This window comes from Stylophora pistillata, chromosome 5 (genome assembly GCF_964205215.1).
Source record: "Stylophora pistillata chromosome 5, jaStyPist1.2, whole genome shotgun sequence".
NCBI lineage: Eukaryota > Metazoa > Cnidaria > Anthozoa > Scleractinia > Pocilloporidae > Stylophora > Stylophora pistillata.
Window position 1 is genome coordinate 39,158,237 of NC_142523.1, and position 19,792 is coordinate 39,178,028.

The window sequence follows — 19,792 nt, forward strand, 5'->3', positions numbered from 1 at the left end:
TTTCAGGTGATGGAAAGAATAGGGAGTATTTGCTTTTGTAGCATTTTGAAAGTATAGCTTTTCGACGTTCAAATGAGGCCTAAAAAATACAGACAAATGTAGCCTTTGACAACCAAGTTCTCGCCGACCATCAGCATAATAAATAAAATATGTTAGAAATAGAAAATTTGATATCACTGAGTGACCAAAATAATGCATACTACAGATATAACAGTTATATCGATCGATTACCAAGAGCAACAATGTCGCCTACTTTAACTACACAAAGATAAGATAAAAATGCAAGTGGTTGCAATTCTAAAATTTGTACATTCTTAGTCCATGTTTCCTTAAAATAATATTTATTGTGAACGACCTTTGTGAATGACCTTTGCTTGAGGTATAAGTTTAGTTTAATATCTTTTCTCCTTTGGAGAAAGGAAACTAAATTAAGTTTCCAGCGGAAAATTTAACGGTACAAAGGTGCATCCCAAATATCCTTTCCTCGAAATTCTCTTCCATGCCAAACATTTTTCGTTGGAATCATCCAGGCGTTATTTCTCCATGTTTTTCAGGATCCTACCAATCGTCCCAACTAATTAATCATCGGGAAAATCATAGGGAAACCCGACCAAACTCAGATGACCGGAAGTGTAACAATATTTCGGAGCGGCACCATACAGACGCCTCCATTACAAAATTTTTTTACTGAAAAGAACGACTTTACATTACCAAAGAAACGAAATTTACCAATTACGACCGGCTTACGACAATTGCGACGTGCAGCTCATAACATCACTGCAAACCAAAGTTTGCCATTCAGCTCGGATGAAACATCAGTTACTCCGGTAAATAAAGGTACTTCTTTGGATTACCCTTACCAGGAGAACTGAGTTGATGCTTCAGCATGGTTACCGTAAGATGGCTCGCAATGTCTTAATCGTCTGGCACATTGGGAATGAAACATAGGGATTAGGGCAAAAGTCTTGCGTTGCAATAATTGAGCTCAAAATCTACCATGCATGCATATTAACATTAGCCTTGATGAACCTCAGTTTTAAGTGACTCTGATCACCAAAAAAACGCACCCTCCTCCCGTCTATAGGAGAGGCTTTTTCAATAATGACATTTCGTTTCGCTCCAGTGCGAAGGTCTCGTTACACAATACCATTACGCTGGTTTCCTTCTGTGGTTTCGAAACGCCTTTCGAGTGTTCAAAACAGTCGCGCAATTAACATGCCCTGCGTAATGTTTCTATTCAGATGCAAATTGCTAAAGAATAAGTACAGTAGATTCACGATATGACTTGACAAACATTGAAAGGACCCACGCCACTCGAGGAAGTGAATTTCAAAATGGTGTCTGCTTACAGCGCTCGCGGTCTAGATAGAGATCAAACTGCGCAGATTTTCCTCATATCCTTATTTCTCTCATCCCAAGCCTATGCAAGTCTATTAATTGAACCCACTTTCATAGGACAAAAGCTTCGGACATTCGCGAAGGAGGCCCTCGGTGTTGACGAGATGCAGGTATGTGTAAGACAACACAACTTTGCCGTTGTTAAATCCACGAAATACGAAAGTTTATCGAGGTGTAAAAAAGGGTAGTCGATAACGAAAAACTACTTTCATGTTAGATGAAACGAATAACAGTAAGGGAGCACAAGAATATTGAGTAAGCTAGAAAAGGTTTTAACCCAGCTGAGGTTAGTGAAGCTCTTGTGAATCTCTACGTCGATGAAATGAATGGTCCAAAATCGCTTTTGCTTTCGTATATCGCAACCACAAAGGCGTTATTTTCGTAAGAATTGGTGCACTTAAGGCCTGTAACACTTGACTCGTGCAGTTTGCAGGCGCTGACGATTCTATGGTTGCTCTTGTAAACGGCTCATATTTGTTCATCAATCCGACAGTAAAACAAAACTAAACAAAACAAAACCCAAACGCTAATTTCGCAGGGAAAACAATCACATCGAGGACCTTGTTATGCTAAATTATGAAATATATTTATGATAATAAAACCGCAAAATATAATGCTGCTTGGTTTTAAGGTTGAAAACAGGCCACGAGATCTGCGAACGTGCAGTCGATTTAGCTGTGGTTGAGTTATTACTCCCTTCCTGTCTATTGCAATGTATTTAAACTGTAGATGTAATACCAAGGTTTGTCCAGCTAAGTACATGGAGCTTTCAAGGAAAGAAATTCGATTAATTCTATGTCGTCAAACAGAAGAAAATGCCAAATAGCGCTCTGAGTGTTTGTTTACTTTGCATAGTGTATTTAATCAATTAAAGAGCACTCCCAGAGGCAGAATTTCTACTCACAATTTATAACATAGTTTAAAAAATAATTGACTCCGGAGTTATAACAAATTTCTAACTCTGAGACTCAGGTGACAGTTGTAAACGAGATAAGTTGCGTGGCCGGAAACTAACATTAAATTCGCTTTCGAGATTATCATGTCAGCCTTTTAAGATATTCCGTAAGTCCATCGGAAATTAAGGAATTTGCAAAGTGTTTATTTGGCTAATTATAAATAGGCATCTTCATTGCTGTCTGATGTTAAAGACTTTTTAATTCTGTGGGAAAACAAAACAGATAGTATTAAAGCTTAAAAATGTTGAGTGGACTTGAAATGTGGTGCTCGAAAGAGAGTATTCATGCGTGACGAATATTCAAAACAAACCAATTCGAAATCGCCTGAAAGTGTGCCTCAACTGCTGCTTTTTTCATTCATCGCTTGATTCATTAATACGGAAATAAAACTTTGCTTAACGCTATTTCAAGTCATCGTTGAATCGCCGAGAATTTATTTCATATTTACTGCTTTCTTGAATTTGATCCATATATGGCCAAGTGCCAATCAGATCGTCACGAAATAGCAAATAGTGTGATCAGTTTAATTCAAAACCACGATGATTACTTGCAAAAAATTATCTTACCACCAAGATATTTGTGCAAGTAGTATATTGTGAGTATCCTCATAAACCTCAAACGCATCTGCCACCATTTGCTCTGACGTCTCTCTTTGTTTTTCCTTCTTGAAATCTGCATCTTTTGTCAGAGTTTGGGTATGTTGGTTGTTTGCATTCCCCAACAGCAATTTTTGCGGATGAGTAGCAAGGAGGTAATACCTTAGGACCTTTAGCATCGCGTTTACTGCAAACGGCAAACGGCTGCTAGCGGTTTGAGGGTTTCCCGTCTGCCGTCGTCACCAAAATTGAATTTAGCATGGCGTTGACGTTTTTTGGCGGGAAAAGCCTACCTTTTAAGAGCCTTTTTATCTTCTTCAAGGTATTTTGAGATAAGGCCATTCATCCTTTCTCTACAAGTTCGCCCTGAGAGCAAGACGGGTATTTTGTCTTCCGAAAAAATAGGGGAAAGTACCCTCGGAATTTCCTTATAATGAGCGAGACATTTTGGCCTTCGCTGGGCCACTTCGGTCGCCAGCATCACCTCTTGGCAAGTGTTTGGCTATCTAAAAGGCATTTTCTAGAAATGGAAGAAGGCATACCTTGATACAGAACTCCATAACTGTGCTTCGTTGCCTGCATATGTTTAGGAACTTCGAGCCGCCATTTTGTTTTCAAGTTCTTACGCCACTCGGCTTTCTTCCATTTAGATCATGCAAAATACATTGTTTTTTTTTAATCACAAAAAAAACACATTTGGATCCATAAATGGTAGAAATTTCTTACTAAAAGTGTCACACGTAAGTTGGTATAGTTAAGTGGCCAAAATACCTTCCCGTAAGTCACTTACGGCTGGAGCGCCTTCTTCCCGTCGAAACTGGAACCGCAAACTGCAAACGTGACGGCAAAGCGGTGGTCACGTGACCTCCTCAGGTTCGCTGTTTGTCGTAAACGTGATGCTAAAGTTCCCTATTAACAGAAATGAGCTAGGAAACGTAATAACCAGCCTAGTTGTTAAAATTACTACATGCAGATATCTGCTTACCTTACCGCAAAATAACGTCAGGGACATATCTTTGTATCGACCCATAAACTTCAATGTAAACAACAGAGAAATCAAACATTGACAGAACTTTTAATACCATTTGATTTAACAGGAAAACATTAGTTATGTATTCAAGAATGTAGGTGTATGAATCCACATTCATGCTAATGCTTAAAATAATATTTACACTGCATTGATCATAGTCAAGAGAAAGTGATTCCCATAATGGGCGTGAAAGTCATTCAGCTGTTTGCTTTACAACGTTATTGATTTTGCTAGGTTGTAACAGTGAAGATATTGGAGGTAAACTTCATTGCCTTGCAGTACAATTACTCTATGAATATAAGAATAAATCCCGCGAGCTTGTAGTTCTGAGTTGATTGTTCAAATGTTGTGCATGAATTGTAAGATACTCACCTCCGAGGATTTCATTTCTGTGCAACCTGCAATGTGTGCCAGACAAAAACTAAATTTATGAGGCACTCAACATTTCAAAGTAAAATCCTTCAATAAAATCGACACTTACCGCTCATGCTTTTTGCTCCGACGATCGCGTTTGAAAAGCACGTGCTCAAAATTAGTTGCCAGACCCTTTTAGTTCCCTTTACTCCGGCATTTTGAATTTTCAGGCGGGTTACCGCTGTACACTCGTTCCCTGTTCCCCGTTCCCCGTTCTCCGTTACCAATTTTAGTAAAATTCCAAAAAAACATTTATGTAAGTCCTTTAACATCTCGTCGCGAGTAAAACTGGTTCGGGACAGAACTGACTTCTGGCGTCGTTAAATGTTAGTCATTTATTGATAAAAGGTGTTAAAACATAGCTAGCAGAGTCGCACAATCAAATTCATTATACGTAAGCGTGCTCAAAATCCCGATAGTGCACGCTGATAGCGTGAGCAAATCCGGCTTCACCAGAAATTGTTTTTTTCGCGCGAGCGGCCATTGTTAGCGCGGGGTTTGTCAATCAACCAAAGTGACCTGACTCTGCTCACTGACGAGGGTTACGTAGCACAGTTGGCAGAGCAGTCCAAGGCAAACTAAAGAAAAGTTCTCAAGTTCGAATCTTTCGCAGGGAAAAATTATGTCTAAAATATTTCTTTGTTAATTGTTTCATAGAAGTATTTTGATAGCCTCCAATACTACAAACAAGACTTAAAAGGAAGCAGTATCGTTCCACTGGCAAATAAACTCAGCGATAGATTCAATACAAGATTTAGGATAGCAGAGCGGCTTAAAAATGCTGTCGAAGTTGCTTATGGGAAGACAGAGGAACCGTTTCCAGAGTGCTGTAAATTCCAAAAATCTACGCTTAAGTATGATGTGAGATTTCGTTCTAAAGTAAATCTTAACAGTATGTGTCTGAAGATTGCTGGAACTGCTCCAAAATATCCAGTGCATTTGGACAAGACGATTTTGAAGGAAATGAAAGCCATTTCAAATGAGTATCCATCAGTCAAGTGGCAGTACTTTGGATCAGAGGAAGGTGTCATGACAAACTTTCCAGCATATGAGGACCCAGTAAAATGTGATGGTTATGACCCACGCTTCCGCCCATTTTACGTAGAAACTGCTACGCCTGAAGCTAAGGATGTGGTGCTTGTGATTGATTCAAGTTTTTCTATGGTTGGAGACAAACTAGATACAGCTAAGGAAGCTGCGAAAACCGTGCTGGATACATTGAACCCTAAAGACCAGGTCTTTAAGCTAGTTTTCATTACATTGAATTTTATATCTACACATCAAGTGTACAGAAAACTGTTTAAAGAAGACCAGTACTTTTTAACAAAATTCTTCGAAGGTTAGGTTTAGGGTTAGGCTTCTCCTGAAGAGTTTTTTTTTTCTTTTTTATTTCTCCCTTCACCGTAAACAGGTAATCCTCTCCAGGGCAAGATAACACTGATGGAAACAGTTGTAAAGTGGTTATTGTTTCGAGCGTTAGCTTTAGCTTAGAGGTAAGGGTACCACATAACCAGTAATATCGTCTTCACCGCAGGTTGGTATCGTGTCCTTTACTAACAAAGTAAAAACTCCAAATAGTGAAAGCTGCTACAGTGAACAGCTAGCACTGGCCATACCTCCAAATATAAGGAACATGAAGTACTTTGTAACAAATCTGGCAGCCTCCAGTGGTAAGGATTTTAGTCGATTGCTTAATAAGTTATATACCATCCTTTAAGGCGACTTGCTCAATTAAGAAGGAAACGTTTAATTTTTAGTCTTCGTTACGAAAGATGCAAGGTCATTTCGAGCTATAGATTTTGAAGTCCCGTACGTGGAATGTATAAAGAAAACTAGCCGAGGATTCGATACTGCGACAACTCTAAGAAACCAAATTTAGCGGCATTAGGCAATAGCGTATTATCTTCTTGCGCTCATGAAATCATCCAGGAACAAAGCTCAAACAATTAAAAGCTTTTTCAATCTGTTAGTTCACATCTCAGGCATCAGGAACAACACTGGATTGGAATCCTCACTGAGCACTCGCATTACTTCCTTGACACATGCCCTCACGAAAGTCGTACATGATAATTATTTGTGTTGGTTTACAGGGTCTACAAAGTTCAAACCGGCCTTTGGGAAGGCGTTCGACTTACTACAAAGATCTGTTTCCGAAGACTCGGGAAAAAAAAGGAAAAGGGTCATCTTATTTCTCACGGATGGAGCTCCAACGGATGAAAATGAAATCAAGGATTTATTTGAGACCATAAGAGACAGGAATGTGGAGCTTAACAACTCCGTTATCATTCTAACGTATGGATTTAATAAATACCAAGAAGACATTCTAATCGAAATTGCCAATCAAAACGGGACAAAACATGGTGTTGCGGCAAATACATCTGTTGGAGACGTAGCGGTAATGCAAAAATTTTCATTCATTTCTAGAAGTTAACGGTACATTAAGTGAAGTTTGCCCTTGTCAGATCCTTACTGAATCACAGGGCATTCATTAGACAGGCGTGCAATAGGAAGATCGTAAGAGTGAGAGAGCTAGCTCACAACTGCCTTGGCTTCTCTCTATTCTGTACAATCGATTAATCACGTTAAGGTATCTAAATAACTGTCTTATTTCTCAAATTTCTTTCTCCTTAGCGTGGAAGTTACACCTACATAGAAGACATCAGAACGCTGAGAAGTAAAATGGCTACCTACTATGATCTCTTTGCCGAGCAGTTTAGTCAACCTATTGTGTCTGTTCCATATATTGATGCTTGGGGAACAGGTTAGGCACAGAAATAAGCCTTAGAATTGGTAATATTGAACAATAAATTTAGATATTCGAATGTTTTTCATGATTCACATTACTACAAAGCCTTGCTCTTTTGTGAAATGGTTGGTCTGTGGTCTGAATCCTTCACGAATGGAAAGGGAGTGCAGAAAAAACAGGCTTTACTTTAATTTACCTTCTGTAATAGTTAGTAATATTTTAAATTAGACTAATATTAAGTTGTTTAAGTTGTGTGTTTATTTATAATATTATTACAATATTACAGAAAATATGCATTGCCCGCAGTTAGCAAAGGCTAGTCGAGGCGGGCAGTGTTTAATACGTATATTATAAAATAATAAAAGACTTATAGAACAAGAGATTCAAAATTCTAGACAAATTACAACTACATTAATACATCTAAGATATGGCAAGAGAACAGAACAAGCTGGGGTCTCATAGTTTTGCTATTAAAGTAAACAAATGCAAGTGCAGAGTAAGAAAAAAATGGTGTACTCCATTGCTTAATAACCTCCTTTATTACACGTCTCGGGTAGTCAGAGGGCCAATAACTAAAATCAACCAATCAAAATGCTATATTGCCGAACAATATTCTCTCAGTATTGGACCGGGCACTGTCCCGAATGGTCCCGAATGATACCGCACTTGTGTCCCTTTGAACTTCAGTCGTATAATAAATCTCTTATTCACCAAGCTTGCTCGGGACCGTACTGGAAGAATATCGGCCCTCGGTCTTTTTTGTACGGACCTCGCTGCGCTCGGTCCGTACTGTCAAGACCTCAGGCCGATATTCTCCCAGTACGGCCCTCGCGCTTGGTTAATAAGATATATTTATTACATCGCTCGCAAAAGTTAAACCGAGGAATTAAGAACACGTTTTGCACGTTCAGCCGTCGAAATTAAAAAGAAGATTGAACTTGTACAAAGCTTAATATTTTCCATTCGTGCTTAAATTTCATACCCAGATTTTTATTTTTCGTTCTTATTTAGTTTCAACAGTTATCGTTGCATCGTTTAATCGTTACTTGCCACATTCTGATTGTATCACCGTTATCGTCCTTTCTGTGTGTTTCTATTGTTATCGTCGTCTTTGTCTTCCTCTCTTCACTGAGATTTAAAGTGACGCAAAGAAAATTATAACATAACCAAAGTAAAGCGCGCGTTCTGATTGGTTAATTGAGTGTCTACCATTTGCCAATGGATGTACAATACTAATGTTAGCAAATGCAAAGACTAGTTTCCGAGTGCTTGTTTTTTTTAATAGGAAACTCCTTTGCCACAATGTATCAATGTTATGTTATGAAACAAATGATAAACACCCACACCGTACACTATTAAGTTATTGATGCACACGGGAGGTTGCTAAGCACGAAAGAAGCGTAAGAGTCGCTCGAGGCGATAGCCGAAAACGATTCTAGCTTTTTAAGTGCCAAGATTAATCAATCTTCCGTGCAAATATTACCCATTCTGAGTTATAAATTTTCATAGAGTTAGTCGGGACTGCATTAATTTAGCTTTGTTGGGCTCATAGAATTGTTTACAACACTGGCGACATTCAGATAATGAACTTAAAACTTGGGGACTCAAGTTTTTCTTGGTTTTATATCGTTTCCTTCCTTCTACTCTGAGCTCTCATAGGCGCCTCACGGTATTTTCCTATCATTTGGCTGTTGTAATCAATTTGGTTTTCGATTGAAAGCTTGCACGCTCCATCAATATATTCATTAATCACTTGACGATAATATTTTTCAGGACTTTTGGTATCAATCACCATAGCTTGCTATCACCATGGGAAGTTCATAGGAGTTGCTGGAACTGATATCAATATTGAAGACCTCATGCCCGACATCACCAAATATTTCAAGCAAGGAAGAACCACGTATGCTTTCATGATCACTAAATCTGGAAGGACCCTGATCCATCCACTCCTTCCAGCACCAGCTGACGCCTATGGGGACCCTATTTATATGGACATAAGGAACCTTGAACGACCAGAGGCAGATTTCAAGGAAGTCTTTGAATCAATGACAAAGTATGTTGTTTATAGCTTTTCTCGGCACCGATGTCTTTGAGCTTTATTTATTGCATATATTCAAGAATAGATTTCTATAATAATATTGAAGATGATAATTGTATAAATTTCGCATGAAGCAAATGTAAAGCAGTTGACCTTTCTTTCCCTTTGGAAGCTGTGATGTTTTTAGCAAGTGCAAGTATGATATAAGTTCCGGTCAGTAAAAAATGCAGACTGCAGACTGCAGAACGAGGACAAAATGCAGACTGAGACTCGTATTGATTTTTCGTCTGAAATCTGATAAAATGTCATCTTACGACTTATATAGTGTCACGTAATCGCTTTTTCCGCAATCATCTTTCAACATCATTAATCATGTTAAAAGGCTTATAATGTGTGATAAAAATCTAAAAAAAATCTATGGGATACACGCTTCATTTAGTATGATGATGACAACAACAAAGAAATTAATTAGATTTGTCGACATTACTGAAAAAGCTATATTACTGAATCTAACATGAAAGTGTATAAAAATTTAAAAAAATCTTACAAGTTACAATTCTCCTTTTAAGGAAAAATAACACTAACCTAAACCACATAATTATATGGCTATGAATAATAAAATTATAATGTGCTGTTTAGGTAGTCTCTATCTTACTTTAAGTCTCTTGACAGAGGAAATGCAAAGTCTTCAAAAGTTTAACACAAAAGAATAATAAGAAAAATTTACTATAAAAATAATGAAAATAATCAAGATCATTTGCACTATTGGGAAGTTAAGTTTAAAAGTAAAATGATACTAGTTCAATTAGCTTGTGCTTGTACAGCTAAATACATTTGACACTTAAATAACGTTTTTATTATCTTTTTTTTTTTATTATTATTTGGTCCTGTAACATTTTCTCTTAAGGTCATTAAACTACAGGGAGATCTTATGTGGTTGCTGCAATATTGTGGCTGTTGCCAGCAAAAATGCGAAAAATGTTATTGTTGTTACAGTTGCTATTGTTACGGTTCTTATTATATTTCTGATTACTTGTCGTTTAATACAGTTAGTCCACTTGGATTTCTTACAAAGTACTTGTTATGGGGAATAATACAGTCAGCATATTTAAACCAGACGTGGCAGGGCGTTATGATTAAATGTTACAAAAGAGCTGCAACTACATTTTAAGATTGAGACTTAAATTAGTAAGCGAGAATTACCTGGGTAAGATTTTGGACCAAATTAAAAAATGTTGCAGCTTTCTACATGTGCAATGTGCCTTATATATTGTTTTAAGCTAATACGAGGAAACAGCGAATTTTTAAAGGAAAAAGAGAAGCTTCTTTTTTATGACTGGTCATTCATCCACTTTGTGGTGGTTTTCTTTTCAAATAAAAATAATAATATTTAAAAATATTGACAATATATATTCAGTAATGACATCTCACGCGCGAAGTAAGAAGACTATATGAAGGCTTGAATTATATTAAGTACGATTGTGGCCGCTTTGTTAAAAACCGAAAACAATGGTCGCCTTGTTAAAAGCAAAATATATCAAGAAACGGGAAAGAAATAGTCCTAAATGGTGCAAATGATCGTAAAAGATGATCTTGTGATTGCGATTGCATGACACTCGGTAAGTCGTAAGATGACATGTTATCACATTTCAGGCGAAAAAACAGTTTAAATCGGCATTCGGCATCTTGAACCCAGTCTGCAGTCTGTATTTAGTTCCTAGTCAGCAATTTGTACCGGTCTGCATGTCTGCAGTCTGCATTTTGTACTGACCGGTGTGAGTTCATAATGCACTTATCAATTGAAACCCGGAGGCCCCCCTCCCCCCCTCACCCCGGGCCAAGGTGGGGATTTGATTTGACATCATTACAAATCTTAAGAAACCCCTCCCCTACTGGGGGCATATTGACTGGTAAAGCCCCCACCTTGGTGGGGAAGCGAATGCTGTTCACTGACTGACTATAACCATTTAGTTAAAATTTTCTACTTCTTTAGTCTACAAATTTAGCTAAAGTAAAAGCCAAATATGATATACTGATCTATATCCAATCCTATGTTCACCTTTTATTTTATATCATGCAAGAACCCTGTGTAGCAAGACAAAACGTGGGGAAATTGATGTTATATTAAAATAGACAACATAAAATAGTTCCTAGGAGCTATATTTTACATTTTGGACCCTAAAGAATGAGGAAATCTAGCACTTAAGAAACCACGTGGTTTTGATAAACTCTAGAAGTGGAAGAGCGTGTATCTGCATTGTGTGAGAAGCTTTGATTAAAAAAACAATAACATTTTCCAGCCAATGAACCATGAAAGCTAAAGGCAAAATCCCAAAGGACTAATCTAAATGATGAAATAAAAGGAAAAATAATCATGAAACTTACCTTTCAAATCCGGGGATGCCTGAACAAAACTGCAAAGCGCAGCTCATCGAAATCCAGCGAGCGACTCCAGTGACCACGTGAAGAAATTACCGTGATAAGACTAGGCACGAGTCTAATCCCCACCTCTCCCCTACCTCGATGAATGTGTAAAGCAAATCCTGAGAAATCCCCCACGCCCACGGACGAACCGTGCCTTCAAATACCATAACAATTCCCCACACTCTACCACCTTGGCCCGGGGTGGGGGAGGGGGGGGTCGGGATTTCAATTGATAAATGCATAAGGCTAGATTACTAACGGGTCAACTAGACTCAACACTAATCAATCGGAACCGACAAATAATAATTATAAACATATTAAAAAGATTACTCGTTTGTTGCAGTCGTAACTTTCGACACAGAGGTGTTTCCTTTGTTCAGATCAGGGCTTTTGCTCGGTGTGTTGCTCACGAAGAAATGGTGCACACAAGGGAGAGTCGCTCAAGCTCGATATCACGACGCGAGTATACACACTTTTGTTTACCCAAGAACCTGAAAATTGCGTTAAATTCCTTGTTTAAATTTACATTCAAATTTTAGCCTGCAAGGCAGACGTAATTTGGGCAAGCGAGTCCTCAGTATTTTCTTGGCTAAAAATGGCCGCCATCTTTGAATTAAATGGCGGCGGAAGGCTAGGGAGAGAAAGACATTTGTACCAAGGGGATGGGTGACGATCAAAAATAAGGAGAGAGGCTGGGTAGGGGAGTTCGTCCCCCCCCTCCCTGGCCCCTCTCTATCGTCGACTCCAAATTTTATGGCCGGTTTAATAAAAGATCGCGCGCTTCTTAACGTCAACTCGCCCAGACACCTGCTTTGCGAGCTAATTCATAGTTATGAACACATATTTTTCATTACTTTACCAGCGGCACAGCAGGGTCCAAGTCATTCCAAGCGACTCGTTATTTACCAAAAGGAGGCGTTCTATTGGATGGAGTCACGGAGACGTCTATTTATTCAACTTACCACTGGTATCCTGTGTCAAAGGCGGAATTTTCTGTTAGCGTTGTAATACCTTCTTCATTAAAGAATGATGTGATAAGACCTCTGAATATCCCAGATGGTATGTGTCTTACAAATGATTTTGGCCGGTTATTTAGACGAGGTCTGAACCCAAACCGCGGTTTTACGCAAGCAGTTGACCTTACGTATTCTCTATAAGAGGGTTGCTTTCACTAAATAAATGTCCCTCCATGGCTAAATTTCGGCCCTCTTAACACCATTTAGAAAAATGAACGTTTCAGAAAAAGATTTAGCTAAATTCAAGATAGTTAACGCGGTTTTGTTAAAAAACGGTTAAACTTTGTTTATAAAACCGGCCCTCTGTTTTTAAGTAAACAAAATCCTACACACTGTTAACTGTGTTTACCTGTATCACCTGTTTACGACTGTGTTTGCCTTTTGATCATGAGTCAGTCTCCCCTTGGTGTTTACATTACCATTTGCCTGTCTGTCAGTTTTTGCGCCAGTCTATTGGTCTCTCTCGAACGCTTTTCATTCCACTAATTTATTCTTGTTTTTCTCGTTGCCATGTTCCCACCAATAACGTAGCTCCATTTTCTGCCTTTAAAAGCACACAAAACCCACAATTCCTCTATTCGTTCCGACGAAGGGCTAACGCTCGAAACGTCAGCTTTTGTAATTGTTACGGTGGCCAATTTACCATTACAACTTTGTCGATATATCCAAATTATTGGCCTCTCTGTCCGAATAAGCAATTGAATAACTTTACCGTCCGTCAATTGACAATGTTTGAATGTTCCTAATTGACGTGTATGTTAAACTATTTAATTTCATAGTGTAACACGAAAAAGATTAAACATTACTTCTGTTTTGTCTTTTAGGCTACACATTCACTTATCACAGAATAGACTTGCTACCGGCAAAGAAACTTTGCTCCTATTTTGGTAATATAACAGCTAAAGGTAAATTTTACAAAAAGTTTGTAGACCTGATTATGTTTCAAAGCCTGGCTGATTCAATTCTTAATGTGTTGCGCTCTTTTCTTTAGACACCACTGTTGTGAAATTTGCTCCAGATGCCTTCGAAGACCCCTACACTTATGTAGGATCACAGGAGACCAATGTCACTGTTCTGTCACTTAGCAACTATATAATGAATCGCCCTGGTAGTGAGTCACATTTCAAACTGAGAAACGGTATACGTGACTATGTAACCGCTACTTGGAAACTGGATGATATTTGGTTGCGCGGTAAAACAAACCTCACACAGTACGTGATCTGGAGATACATAGGTACAGCTAATGGTGTTTTCAGACAAACTCCAGGTAGAGCCCTGCCAAAAAGTTACGATCCCAGAAAAAGACCATGGTATGTGGCATTGTTTTTGCAAATTTCGCTTATTGATTTATCGCTCTATAAATGAAATTTGACCATGCTTACCAGATGGAGGGAAAGGATTTCCTCAAAGTATGTCAAAAAAAAGTATAATTGTCAACATGGGTTTCGTAATCTCGAATCCATATGCTTGTTTCGGGTAAAATAAGGCCGTGCTTTTAACAGCAACATATCTGCTGAAGGTTGTGTTCCAACAAAAGAGCTTTTTGTTTCTCTAACAGGTATAACGCAGCCTTACTTCATAACGGATTACTCACTTTTACAACACCATATTTGGATGTGGGAGGTGCTGGAGAGATAATAACTGCGGCCCGCGCGTTGTTTCACGGTGAATCAAATCACGTGTATCGAGCTTATGATGAAGCCCTTGGTGTACTCGGGACGGATTTTCCCATGAGGTATTTTTACAGGTAAGCTCTTGATCTCAGGAGCAACTGCGAGTCACGTAGTTGAGATAGACAAGACACGGCGAAATTGACTGATGTTTCGATAACTTGGGCGGATACCATATCATCAATTTGCAGTCAGTTTTGCACTAATTTAATTGGCTTTTATACCAGTTTTAAGCACAACTCATCTAGCAGTTACGTTACATCTTCAAAACTTGTCCAGTTGTTGTTGATATCTGGCGCGCGATGAGTCTATTCTTCGTCACGAAATATACAATTGCATTTCAAAAACCAAACACCCGATCAAAACAGACTGAAAAACAATGCGAATGTCTATGGGAGCTTATTCATGGAGAAGAAGAAAGACGATGTCAAGCTCTCTTGATTTATAAAGTAAACAGTGATAAATCTGCAGTACCTGCATTATAGTTTTATATGTTGTTCTTCACCAAAAGCTTACGACATTTTTTACGTGTGTTTGAATCCCAAAGGCTGCTCACGGATTCATACCCCAAATGCAGAGAAACTAAGGACTACTCGTGCTTTATAATAGACGAGGCGGGTTTCTTGGTCATGCATGAGGACTTCATGGTACCTTCGGCCTCAGAAAAGGACGGAGTCGAGAATGTGCATATCACCGAAAAAGAGAAACATATAGCACTGCACATGATCCAAAACGGATACTTGAGTAGAAAGGAATGTCGTAAATTGGAAGACATAGAAACGCAAACGTTTTATGAAGTTACTCTACCGGACGGTGGAGTCGATGCGCTGGGCAACATTGGGAACTGTAACAAATACCAACTTGGAAAAATTGAAGGAACAAACGTGTATTTAGGCAAGTGAATTTGATAAAAGCTTTGTAAAATAGCTTTAGTCTTCTTCCCATTGATAAACATATTCTCTTAAATCATAAGTGAATGGAAATGAACCGCTACTATGTTAGCTTGAGGGAGGCTGAAACTAGTGCTTAGAACCTGCCTAAAATAAGCTGAGATTTAAAAAGTGTCAGGATTTTTTGGTTGTAGGTTAAAACTTTTTCCAAGGGATTTACACCAAAAAACTACCATTTTCTGACATACTTCACAGTCAACTTATTTTGTTTCAGTATTACCATTTTAATGTAAATTCCTGATTATTACTTAAGTCACATGTATCCGTTTCACTGACACGTAAAGAGTGACCTAACGTGTCTGATTACTCTCGCTGCCAATGATAATGGTTAATATAACCAGAAACGGTAATTTTATGTTTATGGTTTTCACAGGAATTTCTTTCAGAGCCTCGGTTTGTGCTTCACAAGCTGAATGCACCTGTACCTCGGACAAACAATGTCTAAACACATTTCTCTGTGAATGCCCTTGTCACTCCAAGCTCGCTTTTCGGTATTGCCTCGGAGAGTTTCCCAATAGCAGGTTGGATATCCTGGAATAATTTTTGTTAGTTCTACTATCTATCTGAATCGAGCATTATTATTCATTTGATTATGATGTTGATTATTTTCCTACGTACGCACTTTCAGTCTTCCCATTTGCCCAGCACTAGGACCAAAACGATTGCAATCTGAACCTGTTCCTGATAGTAAGAAATGTCTTGAAGAATGCTTTGATCCTCACTGCGGAGAGAAAGATGAGCAGAGGACATGTGATGGACTAGTGAGCTGTTATTGGTGCAAAAAAGACAAACACGGTCTATTGTTGCCAAATCCTTACTGTGGCACCTCAGAAAAATGTTTCAGAGGAGCAGAAGCTCCGAATAATAAAGGTAAAAACGTCTCAAAGTTATCTATTTTCGCTAGTCCGTATGATTCGATTGCACATTTGAGGACAAAACAGGTTAGCCACCTGCTGGCTTTTCCCTATTTCCCGTTATGGCCAGGTAACATTTTTCTCTGACAATCGCTGAATTACCAAACAGTTTGTCTCTTTCATTTAAGTAAAATTACAAATGAGACTCACTCGTCGTGTTCGCTTAGAACACCTTTGAATAAAGAGAGAGAAAGAGAGTAGTGGAAACGTATACCCTGCAAGTCGACACGCTCATGGCAGGTAAACCTCTCACCTGTTAGAAATGATTTGAATGGCAAAGATATTTAATTACTATTTTTTCTAGATCTCTGGTATGTTATTGTTAATCGAGTGTGGATGAACATCGAGTCAACCGATGCAGTTGTTAAGCTGCTACATATATAACGATATATAAATATCAGGGTAATATATTTGGATAGCAGTGACCGGCCTGAAGCATATTTAAAGCTTCAATGAGGCAACAGTTGATAGCTCCGATTATTCTCCATGGACCTTACTATACAACCTTGCGTTAAAGATATGATTGTTTCCTCGATAGATTATAAACTTGGTTCCCTATTTCTTTGACAGATCATGAGCAAAAAGACAAAGGTTGTAATTCCTCAGAAAATGGATCTAATACTTTGTCGATGGCTGCCATTGTAGGAATTTCCATAGGATGTGTAGTATTTGCACTTTTGATTCTGATCGGCATTTGGAAGGTGAGATGTCGTTCTCATGATCACAAATGATATTCATGTGCTTTAGGCAACCTTCTAAGAAACGCAAGCGCCAGACAAAGAAGTAATTTCCAATTTCCCAGGAATCGAGTTTCAGATGTTTCGGTTGTAGTTGAGATGACTTATGTCACTCTACAGAACACAGTATGGGCGTCTATTTCTAATTTGATAGCCTGTAAGATTTGAAAGGGTTTCAATCAGGAGACTAAAGGGAGCATCTTTATTAAATATATAAAAGAATTGTTCCCAAAGGTCTTCAAAGAATGCATTATTGCCTTGCAGGCAAAAATTTTCAATGATGATTTCAGTGCTGGCTTGTAATTATCTTGATGGTTTCTCTATCCCAGGGTATAAAACATTGTCGAAATACAGGACCACGTCCTTTCCCTGTGAGAACGTTTTTCACACAAAAGAACACTGCAACTGAATCAACCGACCATGAAATGTCTCATGGAAACCAAGGACATGATTACGAGGACCCCAGGGACCTTGAGATACTTTCTGGGCCACCCTCGTACAATGAAGTACTACAACAACAAAACTCTAGTTACACCCCACCGCTGCCCCCCATTCCTGAGCCAACTGGTCCTATAAAGGCACAACCGGTCATTCCCAGGAAAAACACGGTCAGGAAACAATCAGGAAACAAACCTCCACCTGTTCCCATGACAAGGAGACCATCTGGTGCAATAGAACCTCCGGAATTGCCTCAGCAAGATGTTCGACTAGCAAAGGACAAGATAAGAAAGTTTTCTCTTGACAGTTCTGTATTTCGGATGTCAAATGAAAGTCCACCACCACCAATAGTTCCTAGAGAAAGAGGTCTTTCGCAAATCAGCTCTGCACTAGCCCATGTTCCTGAATTGTCCACTGCCAGTCTTCCACAACAGACTAACAAAGCAGAGGAGTCAGTGTACAGCAACTTAATGTCTACAGCTAAAGAAACACCAGAAATTCGTGAAGAAGAAAGTGAATTTGAAGATACCAACGCCGATCTTGGCTATGTGGAATGCATTCATGTTCAGAATACTGCCGAGGGGTCAGAAGCAATTTACGTTAAGAACTCAAAATTATAAACTTCACTGCAGGATATTGTAATATAAATGGCCTTTGATGGGCAGTTTTTCCCAGCTTCCATGGAAGATTCTGATTCAAACTATGCTTACGTTAATACGTACCAAGACCATCACGTATCTACGAAGGTCAAATGAATAAACAGTGGTAACAAGCATTTGTTTCAGTACAACTTAAGAGAGGTAGTCACGAACAACATTCACTGGCAACTGTCGAAAAATCTAATTGGCTCGTATACTAGTATTAGATAGGGCTATAGGTAAAACAAACCAAGACTGACATATGTAGTTTTTTGAAAACTCTATTGTTTTTGAGAAAATCGATCAAATTCAATTCACGCATAATTCCTCCAAAAATGTGCTAAATTCGACCTTCGAATGACGCTGATTATAATCAGCACCAATCGAAGGTCGAATTTAGCCCATTTTTGGAGGCTTTATTTGTACTTGTAAATTGAAAAGCAGTGAAAAACTTATTTATACCATAAACCTTCGTGCTAAGTGAAATAAACTTTTAATACTTGAAATATGAGAAGTAGACATGATAAACTCTCCGTCTGCAGGGTTGTTTTTCTGGGGTTATTATGCTGCTATGCATACGAGGGAATAGAAATTGCGCTTTTCGGCGAAGTCGGCGACATAATAGAAAAGACCGACTTTGTTTAACATTTACAGTTTGTGAGCCTTAGTGGTAATAGTAAATGCTACAAATATCGTCTTGAGAGTCCTTGCAATGCGATAGAAGTTGTTTTTGTTTTCTCCGAAAGCATTCCTTTTGTAGACATGAATAGACATGAATGCCACTGCGTGACTTATGTGTCACGCAATTGTTAGATCTATCTTCTTGTTTTGCAAGTGGTTTAAAATTTTTATACATCGAAAAGTTGCAGGGAATTTTTTATATGAAATCCAAAAAGTACGGATGAAAGGTTCTGTGTTCAGATAAAAATTTATAATTCTTTTGGACTTCGTACTACTTAGAGGCAATTAGCAATAAAACGTCACTGTTAATTGATCAATTTCATCTGACAAAACTTAGTGTGCAATAAGTAAACAAGTTAGTTAAAATATTTTCAAGAATGGAAATTTGTTGTTCATTTGAGTCTCTTGTTGTGGATGATTGTGGCTACAATCCAAATGACAGAAAAGGGTATAGGCGAATGGTACCTTTGCTGTCGTGTGACAAGGAAATAGCAGTGCATTTGGCTCTTTTTTCGTTCACTGGTGTGTTCACCGGTGTGTTTACCGTGTATGACTTCGTATTGAGTAGAGCAGCTGTTTTCCAACACCCCAAAGAGGTTGATACATGCAAAATATGCCCACTTCATCGCTAAAGACTTGGTCTCCGGTGGACTCGAGGGGGAAATACTAAATTTAGAGTGCCAGCAAATATTTCAAGGCATATCGTGGAGTACTCAATGATGTCGAGCAATGTTAAATCTGTACCGCGTCAGGTTTGGTATCCATTTTTTCAGATCATTGAATCCTATTTTATCTGCTATAATGGACAGCAATTGTCGCCTTGTGGACCAGTGATTTGTATTTTCATAACACTCACAAAGAGCTTCAAGCAAATTGTAGTAAAGACTGTCACCCACGCCTTTAAATTTCAGTATAGTTAAACAATCATCAGATTGTCCGGGGGCCGGTTAGTTCCTCGAGGCAAGTGGTGATCATACGCCAACCTTTACTGGTACAGTAACGCTTAGAGCGCTCTGAGGCTTCACTCCACGGAATAGAAAGTACAGCTCGAATGGGACTGAAATCTTTTGATTCTAAATACATATAGAGTTTGTCTCTTGGTGACGACAAACTAACAACCAGAGACTCGTCTACATGATGCATAAT

General features: G+C 38.6%; 1 protein-coding gene across 1 annotated transcript; it reads left to right on the forward strand.

Annotated features, from left to right (window-relative positions):
* The first annotated feature begins 1,250 nt into the window (after window positions 1-1,250).
* Window positions 1,251-18,471, forward strand: LOC111318863 (VWFA and cache domain-containing protein 1-like). Its single transcript, XM_088761450.1, has 15 exons — window positions 1,251-1,508; window positions 5,052-5,630; window positions 5,929-6,064; window positions 6,485-6,789; window positions 7,026-7,155; window positions 8,914-9,193; window positions 12,465-12,661; window positions 13,443-13,523; window positions 13,610-13,928; window positions 14,177-14,365; window positions 14,836-15,182; window positions 15,612-15,759; window positions 15,867-16,108; window positions 16,723-16,853; window positions 17,219-18,471. Exons 1-15 carry the CDS (start codon window positions 1,335-1,337, stop codon window positions 17,945-17,947), a joined length of 3,987 nt encoding a protein of 1,328 aa, XP_088617576.1. The 5' UTR covers window positions 1,251-1,334; the 3' UTR covers window positions 17,948-18,471.
* Window positions 18,472-19,792: the final 1,321 nt, after the last annotated feature.